This window comes from Trematomus bernacchii, unplaced genomic scaffold, assembly GCF_902827165.1.
Source record: "Trematomus bernacchii unplaced genomic scaffold, fTreBer1.1, whole genome shotgun sequence".
Taxonomy (NCBI): Eukaryota; Metazoa; Chordata; class Actinopteri; order Perciformes; family Nototheniidae; genus Trematomus; species Trematomus bernacchii.
In genome coordinates this window covers 8,407,194-8,425,969 of record NW_022987648.1, presented here as the reverse complement: position 1 = coordinate 8,425,969, position 18,776 = coordinate 8,407,194, and the positions used below count along the sequence as shown (strand labels likewise).

General features: G+C 38.4%; 2 protein-coding genes and 1 non-coding gene across 4 annotated transcripts; all 3 read left to right on the top strand.

The window, feature by feature from the left end:
- Positions 1 to 2,303: 2,303 nt before the first annotated feature.
- On the top strand, positions 2,304 to 2,385 carry trnas-cga. Its single transcript has one exon. It is a non-coding gene; the product is annotated as a tRNA-Ser (tRNA).
- Positions 2,386 to 2,966: 581 nt separating this feature from the next.
- Positions 2,967 to 8,259, top strand: nabp1a (nucleic acid binding protein 1a). Its single transcript, XM_034134504.1, has 6 exons — positions 2,967 to 3,984; positions 4,310 to 4,448; positions 4,631 to 4,702; positions 5,120 to 5,204; positions 6,386 to 6,437; positions 7,091 to 8,259. Exons 1-6 carry the CDS (start codon positions 3,891 to 3,893, stop codon positions 7,285 to 7,287), a joined length of 639 nt encoding a protein of 212 aa, XP_033990395.1. The 5' UTR covers positions 2,967 to 3,890; the 3' UTR covers positions 7,288 to 8,259.
- Positions 8,260 to 11,534: 3,275 nt separating this feature from the next.
- Positions 11,535 to 14,849, top strand: LOC117485558 (C-X-C chemokine receptor type 1-like). 2 transcript variants are annotated; one of them, XM_034134138.1, is made up of 2 exons: positions 11,535 to 11,609; positions 12,929 to 14,849. In XM_034134138.1, exons 1-2 carry the CDS (start codon positions 11,603 to 11,605, stop codon positions 13,975 to 13,977), a joined length of 1,056 nt encoding a protein of 351 aa, XP_033990029.1. In that variant the 5' UTR covers positions 11,535 to 11,602; the 3' UTR covers positions 13,978 to 14,849. The 2 variants fall into 2 exon arrangements, with proteins under 2 accessions (XP_033990029.1, XP_033990028.1); XM_034134137.1 differs by having other exon boundaries at positions 11,548 to 11,609; positions 12,902 to 14,849.
- Positions 14,850 to 18,776: the final 3,927 nt, after the last annotated feature.

The following is an 18,776-nucleotide window of genomic DNA, read 5'->3' as shown; positions in this document are numbered from 1 at the left end:
TTTTTAAATGGATTAGACCTTGGGAACTGAAATAAGTTGTAATGAGTATTGATGCCTCCTATATTACAAATAGATGATTAACTATAAGTAAAAAATATAGGGCCCCAATTTTTGGGAGTATTTTAACTATGCAAAAACTGTATTGGGGTCTTGCAGTGGATAAGTATGAAATAGCAGAAATATCTTCAAAATTACTTAACATAAACCTTTTATCCATGTATTACAGAATGTTACCTATGTTGTTAACCTGCGAATCTGCTTAATGGGATCTGTATAGTAAAAAAAAGAAGAAATGAATGATTTGAAAGAAGTTGTTACTTGTGTTTATTAAATGATATTATGATAATCCTTACTTTCTTTTTATTTCTTCTTTGTATAAATAATCTTGCTGAAAAGGGATTGAACACTAGGCTTATGTGAACATTATTTGAACTGTAGAGGTTAATATGTGACTGGCTTCGAGGTATTGTCTGCTTATTCATGCAAATCTTTGATGATATCTTTGTCTGCTAATGTTAAAAATGAATATATAGATTTGTTAATGTGTGCAACAGTCTGTTATTATGTGTCCTGAAAGCAGACTGCTTATGTCTGGATCATACTGTATGTGGGAGCTGTTTTAAGCAACAGATCTTTGCTTATCAAGTAGTGATATCATGTTTAACGTCATCTGTGTTTATACAGAGTTCTTTATAGACCATTTATCTAGTTAAAGGTGGGGTATGTAATTTTGGAGAAACCAGCTCGCTAGAATTTGAAAAATACACAGCCCGAAAAAATCTGCCTCTTCCTTCAGACTTCCTTACAGAGCCCCTCCTCCAACACACACGAACGCGCACATGACCAATGAGGGCATGAGATAAGTTTGTGCACAGCTGGAAGGCTGACAGGCAGGTAGGCCATCCAGTTATTTTAGCCGGGCCGGCTAAAAGGATTGGTCGTGCTTTTTACAGCGCTACGGCTTCCACAGATGACATTTTGTTATGTATTTATTGTCAAAGCATTTAATATATTCATTGCTATCGGGATGTTAAGAGCATTCCATGGAATATAACAAGTGTTTCTGAAATAAATTACATAACCCACCTTTAACCACTTAAACCAAAGAAGTTTCCTTAACAGCAGTAATTCCTAGAGGGTTTAAATAACCGCCTTCTGACAATTGTTTCATCTAGTAATATAGTAATGTATACATCAATAAAGATTTGTAACATCCAAATATTGTTTTTGGTCTTGTTTTTGCAGTCTTCGAGGTCAAGGGAGGTAATAATGACATCCTAGTTGTTTAGTGTGGCTTAAATGTGATCCCAGTGACTTGCATGTTTGACCTACAGTGCACAAGAAACCGTATTTAAACTAGCTGTAGGTAAAAGGTAGTGTAGGATTATTCTCAGCAAAGGGAGTGGTTCAATTGCTCAACCTTTATTTACATAGCAAAGTTTGAGCTCTATATAAAAACATGATACAACAGGTGTTGGGATCAGAGCTACAATATATGATAGCTTCACCCAAATTACAAAATAACTTGCATAGTTATAAGTTATATGCCCGAGTTGTTTTACAAAATACAACTGTGGGTCCACCCCATAACATAATGGTGAGTTGAATCAAACGTTTTATTCTCAAAGCTCTGAAATACTATTAACAAATGTTAAATGAAAATGCTCACGAACACGCTTTAGGCGATAGCTTGGAACTTGTTACGACAGGAGAAGAAGTCCATTTGAAAAACTTTTGAGTTAAAGTTTTCTAAATTATTTGGTTAAATACCTGAGTTTTTCAATACAATGAACACCATTCATTCGAATCCTTTCCCCGCCTGTTTATCGGGAAGCGGACGAAATATGAGACAACGATAAAGAGATCGATTTTTGCAGAACTCGGGACATCTGTAAAGGGGTGTTCGGTTGCAAAGTGTTGCTTTTTACAACATAGTTAAACAGTGATCATGTTGCATAGGTGTGTTTTGGTGACATACATATTGGCCTTTCTCAAACTAATCGAAACTGTTAAGGTTAATCATAGGGTAAAGTCATCTCCAAAAAGGGTTTCTCTGAACTTCCGTGAGGAACTCGAGCTGTTTTGATGGTGTTTGGCTCCCTCTTGTGTCAAACTTACGACAACACTTAGTGCTTCTGCCATCAGCTTACCTATTGTCCCTATTAATCGTACCACTAGAATTAGCCAATCAAAAGGAATACATTACAGTACGTATATGTCTGTAAAACGTCATCATAATTCATATGTATAGACTAATATATGCATATATAAAAAGATGCCTGACAGTGGTATCCTTTTATACAGTCACGGTGGCCGAGAGGTTAAGGCGTTGGACTCGAAATCCAATGGGGTTTCCCCGCACAGGTTCGAATCCTGTTCGTGACGATTTTGCGTCTAAAGAAAAAATGCTTCAAAATAACTTTATTGTTCTATATTTACAACACGCAGCCTAAACCCTTAACATTAGCAATTTATGTCACTATGTACCATGGATTACTTCTATGGGGACGCATTTAACACTCAATGTGAGTGTCAATCTGAGTAAGTGGTTGGTCACACTGGCCTTTATTGGATGTTTAATAATAGAAGAAGCAATTAGTCGTGATAACATAACAATAAGGGGACTATTTGGCTTTGTATAACAATTTACAGTCGTGAGTCGCAGATTTGATACTGAACCATGGATGGATACTGAACTCTCACACATCCTGTTCTCGCGTTGTTTGTGAATGAGATTAATTTGGTACAAACCAACAACTCTCTTTATTTTCTCCAAACAGGTCAGCGAATTGTTTGCTTGTATTTGTGATTGCAGTGTGTTTATAAAGAGAAGCTTGGTACTTGTCCTCATTTTGTCGACTCGATTGTATAAGAGCACATAGACAAAGGTCTATGTAATGTGTACCCCTTCCGAAAGTATAATGGAACTGACCGAGTCATATAAATAAGACCGGCAACGCACATTGACGTAGTTTTTGGGGCATTGTTAGAAGCAGGGGTAGTCGTTTAGTCAACAACGTGTACAGATTTTAGACAGCGTTTTTGGCTTTAGAGTCAAGGCATACATAACCAGGTCCTTGGATATAAGGGTCACAGTTTTATATTTACACACTAGTCTTTTTGTGAATAACTTGGCCAGACCGCGCGCTAGCAAAGCTAAAATACAGTTTTGTTCATAAGAGGAAACACAAAGGAAATACGCTCGCTTTAACAACACTATCGTAAACTTGAGTTGTCTTAATGGTCGAGGAAGATAATAGTTACCTTCAAACAGCCTGCAACACGGACAATATCTCAAGCTCTGGTGTTACTTGCAGACAGTTGAGGTATCTATGTTAAAACAGAAACATCTCAGATTTGAAAGACAATAATAAAAAAAATTCAGAATTTGACATTTAGTCCAACTGCCTTACTAAATCCTTGAGATCTTATTCGTGCTATCGGTGAGTGAACAGCTGCTATTATGGTGATAATCGTAAAAAGATATATGCACAGAGACGCGTACAGTGAAATCAAAAGAAGGCAGCCAGCAAACTAGCTTGCCGCGCTAACGATTAGCTAAGCTACTCTGTTCGCAATTCGCCCACCCTGCTAGTGTGTAAGCTGTTTTGAAGAAAGCAGTCAAAAGTCACTGGTATGTTTCAGCTATATCACCCAGTGTCGGTATTTATTGTGTTTGACTTGGACGACTACCGTAGAAGCCGGCCCATGTGATTAAACATTTGCGCTAACGTTAGTGTTTGGAGTAGGGTGAAGTTAGCATTTGGCTAAAGGCTAATTTGTTAGCTACGCTCAAGCTAACGCTGTTCTGTTGTAGCTACAAACAGTGAGCACTGAGTTGAAGTGACAGTAAGGGGACGAGTAGTGTTTATTGTTCCTCTTGAGAAACAATGGCAACCGCAACAGGCGAGGCCGTGTTCTTGCTAAAGGATGTGAAGCCCGGGTCAAAAAACTTGAACATCGTTTTCATCGTGTTGGAAATAGGTAAGTTAGTTGAACCGTGACTCTTTTAAGGAGTCTATCCATGTCATCAACGCGTGTATTTTTTATTAAAGGGGCCAGCGGAAATGTCGGTAAAATGTAACACCAATGGGGACATGTATTATCACTCTGTTAATTGAACTATGTTTTTTCATTTCATTTCAAACCTTTATTTAACCAGATTGGTCCCATTGAGATCATAGATCTCTTTTTCAAGGGAGACCTGCAGCAAATAGGTTCCACATGAAACATAAAACAATAAAGGACATCATACATTATAAAACATCATACATTATAATGTTAACTTCTTCTTGTTTGTTCTCCTTAGGAAGAGTAACCAAAACGAAAGATGGTCATGAGGTGCGCTCGTGCAAGGTGGCAGACAAGAGCGGGAGCATTGCCATCTCTGTGTGGGACGAGCTGGGCAGCCTCATCCAGCCGGGGGACATCATCAAGTTGACCAGAGGGTAGGAGAGATCTCATGCATTCACACTGGTGACATGAACAGCACTGGCTCAGTTGACTTTGTACTATTAACTGACCGACCAATGCAGATAACTACTTTCATGTTCAGGTGGTTATGTAGATGTTACACATTTCATGAATAATGTATTTTTTCGAAGTTTAATTTGAGATGTTTTATTTTTAGCTATGCATCCATATGGAAAGGCTGCCTGACATTATACACTGGAAGAGGAGGGGATCTACAGAAGATTGGAGAGTGAGTAGCTGGCCATCAATACATTTTTCTTAACCTTCATACACCAGTAAAGTTGTTATGCCTGTTAGAATGCCATAAGCAGCATGCAAGACCAAAGCAATTTGCAAACTACATCAGGAATAGGATGGTTTAAATAATATCAATACACACCTATGTATTCTATCATGTAAACATAGACAATAGACATTGTTGAATAATTCCATTATCTGCTTTTTTCTGTTAATATAACCTGTAATCTCAGGAAATCATATGTACTACTCTGTAACATGCACTCTGGTTTTTACAGAACAGATGCATCCTCCTGTAAAGAATACAGTTTTATTTAAGAAATACATGATCTAAATCTTAAAACGGTCACACAATGAAACCCACACCATTTCTGAACGTTCTCTTATAACTCTGGTTTTGTCTCCACAGGTTCTGCATGGTGTATTCAGAAGTGCCGAACTTCAGTGAACCAAACCCAGATCTGCTAAACCAAACAAACCAGCAAAACAAGTCTGTGAGTAGCCATGCAAACACTTCATCAACAAATGTGTACATAATGAGTATTTAGCAAATATAGTGATCATACATATGAATATTCACCAAAAAGAAAATCAGTCCAAATTGCACCTAATCCAGCCTTTAATACACTGAACGTTTCATGTCTTATTATATTGCAGCAAATAAGTGCTATTCCCCATATGATCCTTGTTATTAAAATATGTATACTGGACACAGATTTTATTTTTTTGTGGGAACATTATTTTTGCATAAATCTTTCTTTCACAATAGTTACTGTTTTAGTTTTTTTTTTTAATTAGAGTCTTTTTCTCCACTGTTATGGCGCATTTCCACTGCAGGGCCTCGCACGGCTTAGTACGGTATAGTTAGGCCTTGGTAGGCCAGGCTCACTTTATGCTGCATTTCCATTACAGTTTAGTAGCTGGGGCAGTAACTATAGTAACGCAGTGTAGGCGGAGCCGTGACGTCATCTTCAATGCGAAACACAAAACCAACATCAGCCGTTAGCTGTTAGACCTCAGAGCTCACAGCTCCTCATATCTGTTCAGAAACTAGACAAAAGTTAAACAACTACAAACCACAGACTGTCTGTGTCATGGCGAATACAGTCGCTGCTTTATTTATGTCTGTATAGGCCGTTGTTGTGAGTGTGGACGGTCGGAGCATATACTGCGTTAGCTTAGCCGATCTCCATTCAGAAAACAAGCTTTTTTAAAAGGTTTTTTTGCCTGCCGTCTGTCTGCAGACTTGACAAAGCATTAATTCATGGTTTTTACTAACCGGTATCAGCATGTTGTTACTTCGGCATCATTTTGAAACGTGTATTACAATTAAATCACGGTAAAATATTTTCATTTTGTTGTAGTTGCCAGCGATTCTCTCACTAGTTTAGCATAGTCAGCCCGGTTCTTGGCCCGGAAAGAACCTCGATTTTGGAGAGCCAGAAAAACTGTGAGAAAGTACCCGAAAAACGGGACCGGCACGCTTAAACCGCGCTGTAGTGGAAATGCGCCATTAGAGTAAGAAAGCTAATAAGTCACCTTCTGCAGATACACCTAATTGTCCTGATGAAGGAAGTTCACCAAAATAACACCTTTTTTTTATCGCAGTCTGCACTTAAAAGTCCTATACTGTTCCATACGCAGTGTTAACGTTGACATTCTCTTCCACTTACAGGGTAAACCAGACCAGAATCAGAGAGGAAACTCTCCACCCAATCAGAATTCAGGTACACTTGCCCCAGGTCGGTATAGCTATTCATGCAAATGACCACAGCTCTACCTGTTACTCATTCATAGGAAATGGCAGTCGTGCATGAACTGTGGAGTGGTAAACATCAATGGTATCCGTTCATCTACAAGGACTTTTATTGCACTATTTAACTTCAATTTAGCTTGTACAAGTATTTTTTTTAATTCTCAAATGGTTCCACTTCAAATAAAGTATTCAATATCAAAATGACTGGAGCATGTCAGTATAGTGATAGGATTACAAACGTTTTTTACAGCACACATTGTGACATGCATTATTTAGGTTAGATATACTAAATCATCCATAATTGGAAAATTGCTACAGCAGCAGAAAGGTAACGGGTATTACACATGGGTTTAAAATGTCAATCAATGCATCTGGAAGAAAATGTATAAACAATATTTTAAAAATACTGAATAAATTAAAATATGCTTCAATAGACAAAATTAAAACATTTGAAGTGTCCCAGTAAGCCATGATGGTTTGACAGTGAGTCAGCTTTAACAATAACTGGACCATGAATCCAAAGCAGCCAATGAAATGCAGCTTTCATTAATCACACCTGTGAGATCTCCAAAGACCCATTAGGGATGTTTCTGTGAGTACTTACCTGTGTTTCTCTACCGACAGGTAATGGATCCTTGTCGTCGTTTAACAACAACAACCCATCACCCGGTCCCCCCCGTGACCCTACGTACGGGGGCATGGGGCGACCCAACGGTCGGTCACCTGGCAACGGAGCACCTCCAGCCACTGCAGCAGGACCCCCAACAAAGTCTTCAGTTACCATTAGCAACGGCAGGGACCCACGGCGTGCCAAGAGATGAGATCGCGGTCGGGGGGTCATGTGGGAAAAATATAAACATGCCCAGTTCCCCCTGCTTTTTTTTTTTAATGTATAAACATTTCTGCCCCTTCCCATCACAGCCCATGTTGGCTTGCAAAACTATGAATTATGGACATGTCGTGAAGCCTTAGTGGTCGAGTGGTACTCAGCCTTCTTTACTTGTCATCTCACTGCAAATTGCCAGTTTTTTGCCAGTGCCCCCCCACACCCTATACACTGTCCAAAACCCATTTATGTTCTACACACCCTACTTGAACACTTGATGCACTTTCTTCTCCTAATTTATGTCGGGGCAAACTTGGCTGTCATTTAAATCAGGAAACCCCATTTCTGCTTTTTGGTGGAAAAGGCCTTAAGTTGGTGAAAATGGACTGAATGCACGAGCAAACTTCTTCAAAAGGGTCTCCTCCCTCAACAGAACTGTATCTGAAGTGACTCTCAAAGGAAAGGTGTTAGTTTAGAATTTTTAATGATAAGTAGGTAGACCGATATTAAACAGTTTTTCATAGATAACTTTTTTTTTGCCATTTAATTGTACCGTAATCAAGGTGGGACCATTTAAATATGTTTCGGAATAAATTTTATTATAATTCAGCTGCCACATGTAGTCTGTCAAATGCATGTCGAGTTGATTATACTGCCCCTAATGCAATATGGCTTTAACAAACACATTGTGACTGCTAGAGTACTTTTTTTGGAGGGGATTTTTTTTTTTTTAAACTTTATCCGCAGGTACATTTAGCCACAAGTATTAACTTGTGGCCCCACACACACACACACACACGAACAGTATATAGCCCTCTGAGTGAGCACTCCACACCTCACCATCTTTTAGACCTCCATGCTATCGCTAACACATTTTAAAATAAGCCTACCATTCAATTCCATGTGGTGTTTTGACTATGGCACCATCTAGTGCCTATTAAAATAAACTGCATTTCTAAGTACAGAACATGTATGTGCTTTATCTCAGTGGTACCTGATGTGTGCCGCCTCTTTTTCTTTTTTATCAGGTTGTGGCAAAAATCACACAATTAATCAAACATTAAGTTTAAGATTTGTACTTGTGCAAACCAAAAGCCTTTGTGTTTCATTTTGAAGCAACTCATTGCATATACTAAACCCTGTTTCCTCATATCCTTTGTTGCACCAAGCACATCAACGTTAAGGCCTCCTGTTGTCCATGTTACCCCATTTCACTTTTTTCTTATGACTGTCTTTTTAAAAAGGTTAAAGGGTGAAGACAAAAGAAACATTGCCAACATCTTATACATAGACAGATTCAACTGACAAGACATTACCTACAATACATTAATGTAATACTCTTGTGAGGAAGGATATTGAGACAAAATATCTAAAACAAATACATAAATTGAGCAAAAAGTCACTTTTTCTACCCGTTTATAGCCAGCCATCAATCCCTCACACACTCTCCCTCTCACCACCTCCTGTCATGCTTCAGACACATCTCAGTATTTACTATAAAGTCAATGAAAGTCTCCCAAATACATTTTGAAGGCTTTCCTTTAACCATAGAAATGATTATCTCCATTTAACCCTTAGATGCACGAGTGACTGGTCTAGAAGGACCCGTATTAGAATAATGTGTTTTTATGCCATTTTTGTCATCACTTGTATAATATTTAGTATTATATTTTGGTTCACACGAGAAATATTTTATATTTAATTTTTCACTATTTATAATTTTAGACATTTTTTTTACATTTTGAAAAAAACTTTTGAATATATTGATGCAAAGATCTCCGTTATTCTGAGACCCTCACGGTATTCCAGTCCCTTTTCAAAACTCATCTCTTCTCTTGTCTACTCATAGCCCCCCCCTATCAATCCATGCGGGTTGATCAAGTGTGATAGTCCTATACCCCCCACCCTAACCTTCCCTTATATTGTAAAGCGATTTTGAGTCCTTGAAAAGCCCTATAAAAATATAATGTATTATTATTCTACTGACAGGTATCAGATCTTGCTGTGTAAAATAATCTTCCTGAGAGGTGCCACTTGTGATGTAGTCTGTGTGGTCTACAGTGAATGTATTCCTGACAGCAACAGGTGATAAGAATCAAAGGTTCCCAGAGGATCCCATAGAAAATGCATGCGGGTCATTTTTGACCCACTTATGGAAGCTTGGGGTAGTAATACAATTTCTTAGAATGTACATTTGAAATGTGAATGGCATGATATCCAAAACATGTTTTTTGAGGAATAGCTGGAATATGAAATGATAAAAAAATGTAATTACAAAGATACTTCAAGAAAACCACCTCACCGGGTCCAAAAAGACCCACTTATGCATCTAAGGGTTGAATACAGAATGATATATCCCTGACACTGTCTAAATAGTGGCAATAAATAATAAAGCATGCCGCTTAGCATGGAGGAAGCACTTACTAATTAAGGCTATCATATTTATTGTACGTTAAGATAAGATGGACAAACTTTTCATAAAACAACTTAAGGTATCTAGGTAATTGTATGCCTATACCTCACACCAAAACTCTAAATCAAACTAAAGAACATTTTAATCACATGTATTGAGTTGTTGAGGTATGCATTAGCTTGTGTGCTGCTGTGTCACCATCACATGGGATAGGGAAGTAGGGAACTTTCTATCTAGAAGTTACGAGAAACAGTGTTGTTGTTTGGAAACCCAATCATTTGTCCTCCCCATACGTTCTCAACATGTTGATGTAATTCCACTTATGACTATTACAGTACTTGTGACACTGGAAGTTGAAACACATGAGAAGTGGTGGCAGGAAATGTGAGGCCTGCCTCATGTGTCGACAGACATGTCATGAGCCGGGAACTTCCTCTCAGCAGAAACAGCATCATGTGGCTATGTGGTCTTTTTTTATATTTCACTTGGTAATAATAGGCAGAGGAAAAGTATTTAACCTGTTACGGGTTTTCTTCAAGAGTTTTAATAATTTGTACATCACATATACATTTCAGTAGGTATATTGAAATGTTGCTGCATTAAACAGGCAGGGAACAATACAAGAATAAGACTTGTACAAAATATGAGTTAAGAATATGACAGATGGAGAAAAATAACAACATTTTACAAAAAGTAAACATACATAATTTAAAACTTACATGAAAATATTAACTGTCCATATGTATATTATGTTAGATTATTTTCTATTTTCTTAACTCATGTACAATGCATTGTTTACATGCTGCTGTTACAAAATAAATTCCCAAATTGGGATCAATATAGAAAAGGTAATTTTACCTTTTTTTTTTTTTTTTAAACTTTATTTTCCTTTTTCTTAAACAACACATACAGTTTTAGTTTCAGTGACAAAAAATTGCAGGTTGTCCATTTTTTGTTAACCCCCCCACCCCCCTACAGAATAAGACAAGATGAATTGTACAAAAATATTTTTGAAATAATAAACAAACAGATGGTTGAAAACACAGCACACATACAAAAAAGTAAGGTCTTTTTATCTTAACTAACAACTAACTTGTTTTTACAATATTTCTGCAAGTATTTATCCATGTGTCTTTTTTAATACATTTATTTACTATCTAGACAAGAATAAAGCCCAGTTTACCTGCACTGATTAAACGGGGTGTGGAAAAGCAGGGAACCTAGCACAATTTGAATAAACAAGATACCTTTTTAAAATACTGTATATCTTTTATATATACACCCAGTGTTTATAATGAATTCATAAAGCTGTCATGAACGTATGGTTTCTCTTGTGATTTGGCACACACAGTGACAACACATCTCATGACTGCCATGAATCAGATGACTGAGCTCCGGTTTGTTTACGGGGAAGTATCGTGGTGAAGGAATAACCAAACTATGATTATTGAAAATTGTGAGATTTAACTGCAAAACACCTGAAAAAACAATATCTAGGTCTTGACAACATTTATTCATTTAACCAAATAGTATTTTAATATATAAAATGTCTTTGGAGTGGGCTAAATCTACAGAATATAACACCTTAAACACAACCTTCCTGTGAAATGATATCTTCCTTTTTGAAATCTTGAGCAAAATCTAAGTGTGTGTGTGTGTGTGTGTGTGTGTGTGTGTGTGTGTGTGTGTGTGTGTGTGTGTGTGTGTGTGTGTGTGTGTGTGTGTGTGTGTGTGTGTGTGTGTGTGTGTGTGTGTGTGTGTGTGTGTGTGTGTGTGAGGCAAACAGGAAAATAAGTGTGTGATGAGTGTGTGATGGGAGGGGTGTAGAGAAGCTGGCTAAAGTGTGTGTTCCCGGTGCCTTTATGACATACTCAGAGCCTCCTACACAGAACACACAATGAGTGGTGAGTAGTCATCCTTAAAATATACAATTTATTATCCTGATTGAAATTCTGAAAAGATGTAAAGAAATGACTGATTTATCATTCCTTTCAAAACTGTAGAATAATTATAACATAGTTTTATTGTTTCATGCTAGTTACAGGATATGTTAACAACACTGTAACAAACTAATGTTTAAACATTAATATCGTCTGTGCCAATGTTGAAATGCAACTAAATACATTTATTCAAATACTGTACTTCAGTGAAAAATGTAGGTATGTGTTCTTTACTTGAGTATTTTCAATGTATACAGCTTTGTATTACTCTTTAGTTACATTGAAATCAAATTAATTCATACATTATACTTTATTTGTATAGATAAAGCTGCCTATATGAAGTCATGAAAAAAAGCTTCACCCATAGTGGCTGTATTATTAAATGCATAAATAGTAATAATCCAATAAAATAATACTATTCTGCATAATGAGTACTTTAACTTCTGGTAATTGAAGTATACGTTAATGATGCTACTTTTGTTCATTTACTTAAGTAGGAATTTAAATACAGGACTTTCCCATCTATCAGAGTAGTTGTACACTGTGGTATTTCTCAAAGTACTTCTTCCACCGCTGGCTTGTGCTCTGCTGACTCACTGTGACTTTGTGTGTTCAGCCTACGGCATGCAGCCTGTCAGATCTGTTAAATAATACATTCATGTTATCGTGTTTATGTTAAAGGTGTAATGTGTAAGACATTTAATTTGAAAACACTTTCTAACAAGTTGATCAAAAGAAGCCCAATAACTTATTTGCATAACAAACCTGAAATATACCCTTTATATTTCTGTTTTAAGGAATGAGCTGCTAACACTTTTTGAAACAAAATAAATGAAACCCTATGGAGAGCTGTGATGTAGGCTGTTTTCTTTATTAACGCATATTCACGTATCAAGCATGATTTACCCACATTTGATTGATTTTGCTCACTTAACTTATGAGGCAATATACCTCACCTCTACTGAGTGGCCCAGCCCTTCCTATGTTTCTCTGTATGTTGCCCTCAGTGAAAACGTTTGGAAACCAGTGGGTTATAGAGTCAAAGGTGTCAATGTATTATGAGAGATATATACAGAATTTAAGCACTTCAGTGTAATTGTGCATATTCTTGTTAGTCTTTTTTTAATTAAAGGATGAGAGTAATTTTTTATTTGAACCTATAGTAAGGTGAAATGTAAAAATACACATTGCACCTTTAACAGCTTTATAGTAGTTGTTTTAAATAACTAAAATGTTATCCTGATTGCTATCCTCAGATCAAAACACATCTCCCTTTGTTATAGACTTCGGCCTCTTTTACGAGGAATACAACGTCACATACAACGACTCGGAGTTCATCATTGACCCCGACACGCAGCCCTGCAAAGCCAACTCCATCCCAAATGCAGCCATGGTTGTCGTCAGCGTGTTTTACATCCTCATCTTCCTGTTGGCCATTCCTGGAAACCTGGTGGTGGGGCTGGTGATCGGCCTGAGCAAGCAGTCGCTGCCCCCCTCTGACCTCTACCTCCTCCACCTGGCTGTCGCTGACCTCCTGCTGGCCTTCACCCTCCCTTTCTGGGCTACTTCCATCACGCAGGGATGGGTGTTCGGAGACGCCATGTGCAAAGTCGTCACCGTCGTCCAAGAGCTGAGCTTCTACTCCAGCATCCTCTTCCTGACTTGCATTAGCGTGGATCGCTACATGGTGATTGTGCGAGCCATGGAGGCCCGCAGGGCGAACCGGCAGCTGGTCAGCTGGGGAGTGTGTGCTGCCGTCTGGACTGTTGGAGCTCTTCTGTCTCTGCCGGGGCTTTTTAATTCCTCCTTCAAATCTCATAACTCCAGTCAGATGCAATGTTCTGAAGAGTATGATCCCACTAGTGCCAACAAATGGCGTCTGGCCACTAGAATTTTTCGCCACACGTTGGGTTTTTTGATCCCCTTGGCCATCATGCTGCCCTGCTATGGAGTAACCATCAAGCGCCTCCTTCACATCCGTGGAGGGTTTCAGCGGCAGCGAGCCATGAGAGTGATCGTGTCTGTGGTGGTCGCTTTCCTTCTCTGTTGGACGCCGTACCACATCGCAGTGATGGCAGACACCCTCTCCAGGGCCAAGATAGCGCTGTACCAGTGCTCGGCGAGGATGGCAGTGGACCAGGCCATGTTCGCCACCCAGAGTCTGGGGCTGCTCCACAGCTGTGTCAACCCAGTGCTCTATGCCTTCGTGGGGGAGAAGTTCAGGAAGAGCTTTATGCAGATCTTGAGGAAGATGCGCATCCTGGAAAGACCGTCTTTGACCAGAAGCAGCAGGTCTTCACTGTCGTCAGAACTCACCTCCACATTTATGTGATAAACCCAAAGAGACACTTCAAACTATTTACAGGAAATAATCTTGTCACTGCTGGACAACAAATAACTATTTTTGATACCTCTCTATTTTTATTAAAACTCAACATTGGTGGACTTTTGAAACTCAATCACTCAAAAAAAATAGATATATATTAATACGTATATTTGGTCATGCTTTGTTATATTCTTTCTTGCATGGACTTTTACCCTATATTTTAAAAATATATTTTCTGTTTTACTTCTTTTTATACATATTTAAATGAGACATCTTTGAGGGAAATTTGGTAAAGCTGTACACATAAAGAAAATCCCTTTCCTCAGACATGTCTAGTTGTGAGGACAATTCTGTCAAGTTTCAATTTCATGTGTAACTAATGCAATGTCTCAACATTAAGACATCCACATATGAACACCTTTATATGCAGCTGATATCTCTGGAAAAAGATAGAATTGGACATTGAGTTAAGATACTTTTTTTTAAAATAACATATAAATGTGATATCTCAATCTATGATTCCAGCTAAAAGTGTATTGCATCCATTGCGTCAAACCATACTGCACTACACCTACAGTGTATATAAATCCATAAACACGTTCATGGTAATGTAGGGTTATTTACGTTTTTTTAAGTAAGTCTGTTCATTTCTTTGGTTCAGTAAGCTGAAGACAGCAGGTTTGTATTGAGATGCCACACAATTTGTATTCTTTGCAAAGTTGCAATCATCATAAAAGTATTTTAAACATATACACTGCTCTCTGTTTCTGAATATTATATAACTCTTTTGAGTCACCTTATATGTCCCAAAGCTGATAAGACGAGTAATGTGTTTTAAAAAAATATATTTATAGCCATAGCCAAAGCTGCTAGTTCGGTTGTGATGAATGCAGAAGCAACACTGAAGCAATCATTTTAAGTCAGAGAGGCAAGATTTGCTGCTCTATATGGGGAAAAATAATCTTTAAAAAGCACTGATTGGTTACGAAATGATCCCAGGGAAGTTCAGCTGACAGGCACCACTGCTATTTTAAAAGCAGAACAATATTTTTGCAGTAGCCTAGCTTTGGCTAATGCATTTGTTACACATTTAATTAAGGAAACTACATTTTGTATATAAATCATTTCAAATGTTCTTCTATTTTTCTATGAAAGATATTGACATTAATAAACATATTCTATGTTATATTACAGGCAATTATTCTACCCACTCAAATAAACACACCATGAGAGTGAGTTAAATGTCAGTCTCTTTCCTTCTGCAAAAGGCAGCAGCTCCAGTTGAGGGCAAGTGGAGCGGCTGCAGAGGGGAAATAGAGTCTTAATTTATTTGGTAGAAAAAGAGTGTAGGAAAAGCAGGAGGCAAATTAGTTAATTGGGCTGAATGTGTCCGCTGGGGGCCAGAGAGAACATTCAGCAGAGTTTAGGCCCCATCCACACAGAGACGAAAACGAACTGAGGTCGATATCAAAAAAGTCTTCCGTCCACACGGAATCAGCTCAAGAAACGTGTCCGTCCACACGAGACCGCTCGACCCGCTGGAGACGCTGTAGTACATATGCCGGGCCTGTAAGTGGCGCTGTACTTCTTCCACAAAATACACCAAAAGCAGCGAATAAGACCCCCCGAGCATGGTTGCCTGGTTGCCCTTCTGTTTATTCTCCGTGGTGGATTTAGCAACATGTAGTTCATGTAGTTCTCCATGTCCACTTGTTGCTGATGGTTGTGGTAGAGGAGCTGTAGATTTTGCACTAACATCTGTATCATGGTCAGTAGAGTCTGGAGCACGAACGCAACCCTGTGATCCACCATTGTTGTTGTTGTTGGCGAAACGCATCAGCAATGACGCGGTGACGCGGGGGTAAGCAGGAGAGGTGGGGCTATGATCGTTTAGGGCAGCGGTTTTCAAAGTGTGAGGCGTGCCTCCCCTGGGGGGAGCCAGAGCTTCAGGGGAGGCGCAGTTTGAGAAAAAAATAACGAGAAACAGTGAAATCTAGCTAGTTAACTTCAGCTAACTTTATGCGAGTGGCAACATGGATCGATTTTTAGTGAAGTTACCTAAAGTGAAAGAGGAGACAGCGTCTGGCAGAAAACGTCACTTGCACACTTTTGGCTGTCTGTGGAGACCGAGTTCCCCCACCTCGCCAAAAAGGCTGTAAAAGTGCTCATTCCCTTCACCTCCGCCTACCTGTGTGAGTGCGGGTTTTCCGCATTGACTTTGATCAAAAGCAAGTACCGGTCAAGCAGGGGTGGATCTACCGGGGTGGCATTGGGCAAAAGGGGCAAATAGCCTAGCTGCCACCCCAGTTGGCAGCTTTGTTTTGAAATAAAAGTTGTGGCTCATCGGACATTTATGAGAGAAAATCCCTAATGTCCGAGTGCAAGTGAATGCAGCACAAGACGCAAGCCTTGTAACCCCTCCTCCGGCCCTGGCGCGAGCGAGGAAATGTGATTGGCGGCAATTTCATTTGAACGGGACGGCGCAAAACGAGAAGCATTTGGACCCAAGTAGACGGAAGGAATGAGGTATTTGCGGTCTACAATGACAGAGAACTAGAGACTGTCAAGTTTGGCTGTACTCAGCATTGAATCAAAACGCACTAAAGCTTTAGATCTTAATAAGTTTGTGAGGCATTTTGCTGAACAAGATGGTAATCGCCACATTCAGCTGTTATAGGCATGCCAACTTGATGCTCTGCTCACGGATGACTCGATGAGCATAAACAACTGTTAAGATGATGACCTTACGTGTGTAAATATTTTTTTTTCTTTGTGGGGGTCTGCCCCCAAAAAACAGTTTTAAGTCCTGAGAAAGTCAAATAGACGGTGTGTAAAACTACACTGCCCAGCAAAAAGTAACCACTTTGATTTAACTAGGCCAGTAGGTAAGGGCATTCCACTGGATTATAATACCCCTGCATTATAGCAACAACAACAATAATAATAATAATAGCAATAATAATTGGGAGGGGGGGCGCGGCTGTTCTTATGTTCTCTGAGGGGAGGCTCACCTTCCCACACTTTGTACACCCGGTGCCGCAAGCGTTACGTTACCAGACCTTCCCACTTTGGGATGCGTTATCGTTTGAGGGCTCCGTTTCCGCGGTTCCGTTACGGCCTCGTGTGGACGAACCGTCCATACGATAAAGAACTATAGCGGATAACACCCGTTTCGTCTCCGTGTGGACGGGGCCTTAGTTTGTTCGCTGCATGGCTGATGTTCCCAAGAAGTTACCAACAAAGAACCACCAAGTGGGGAGAAGATTGGAGCTGAAAATGTTTCCTTTCTCCAGTTGATCTTATGAGTTAAAATAAAAGTTTGTTTGGAGATCCACTTCAACAGAAAAAGAGCTGAGGAGGATCATTTCTGCAGAGGACTACTTCATTCAACAATCCCTCTCCTCTACAGATACGCGTATCAAACCCACACAAAAAAACACACTGGTAGATGAACATTGACTTAATATTTTGTTTTGTTTTCAAATCTCCTAATTGTTTTTTATTTTTATTTTGGTTTATTTGGTTTATTCCTCTTCAACTTGAGTGAGGTAAATGAGTTGAAGGACACTGGATTTCACTGGGGTTAATAAGGGCTAAAGAGATCAATTGTTTATTCATTGAATATTATGCTGGTTGTATGTGTAATTGTAAGTTCTCTAGCTTCATCATTCTACTCCTCCTTGAAAATAAGCAAATGTGCATAATACAATAATAGTTATATATATATATATATATATATATATATATATATATATATATATATATATATATATATATATATATAGAAGTAATAGTTAAGTGTTACATATTAATTGTTACATTTAATAAAATGAAACTATTGCTATTACTACTTTTATTATTACTACCATTAGTGATTTGGAATACATTTATCCTGTCACTTAGCCTTTTAACATCATACATTCTACTTAATATTCATAGTTGACCTTGCCATTTAACCAACCATATTGGTGCATGAACTTGTCACTACAAAAAACGTATTTTCAGTCCAGCTAAACTGAGCTAGCCATGCCTGACTTATTTTCTGCTTACCATACTTTATTGAATCGACTTGTTGTGGCAGTATTGTTGATATCTCTTGGACTAATTTCAAGTTCTCTGCTTTTCTCTCAAGGTAAGGTGTTTGTTTTTTTAATGACGTTTGCGTTATGCTACTTGTTTAAGCTACGTTAGTTAGCCATCTAGAATAAGTTTTGTTAGCAACATGCAAGCAGTGTGTGTAGAAATAGGCCTACTAAATGTCCATAGTAACATTTGTATTTGAGCTATTAGAAGTATTTTGACATCATATTCTTGCCATTTTTTTATTTCTGTTTTTCTTTCTAGGTAAGTTTTTTTTACAACATTTGCATGTTTGAATTAAGCTACTTGTCTCAAGCTATTTTAGCTAGGCATCTTTTACGTTTGGTCAGTAACAAGCAACCATTGCGTGTAGCATTACTACACTTCCATAGTTGCATAGCATTGGAAATTGTATTTGATTTATGAAAAGGGTTTTGACTTTATTTATATAATTGTTCATATATTCTGCCTTTCTTTCAAGGTAAGTCTTGTTTGCAATGGTTTGTGCGTCGGACTTACTTTATGCTAGTTATTTCAAGCTACTTCAGCTAGGCAGCTAGCTATGAAAAGACATTATCATAGTCTTTAAAATCAAGATTAATTGGAATATGGCCTGAAGATAAAATGTGTTTATTTGAATTGTCGAGAGCTGTATCTGCACTAATTTGTTTTTAATTTGATTGAAATATGTCAGTTTATTAGAATGACTGTGGGAAGGCATACCT

Excerpts from the sequence above, each read along its gene's own strand:
- nabp1a (XM_034134504.1), top strand. The coding sequence starts at position 3,891 with ATGGCAACCGCAACAGGCGAGGCCGTGTTCTTGCTAAAGGATGTGAAG. Across the intron at positions 5,205-6,385 it reads CAAACCAGCAAAACAAGTCT|GGTAAACCAGACCAGAATCA; the intron begins GTGAGTAGCCAT and ends TTCCACTTACAG. Across the intron at positions 6,438-7,090 it reads TCCACCCAATCAGAATTCAG|GTAATGGATCCTTGTCGTCG; the intron begins GTACACTTGCCC and ends CTCTACCGACAG.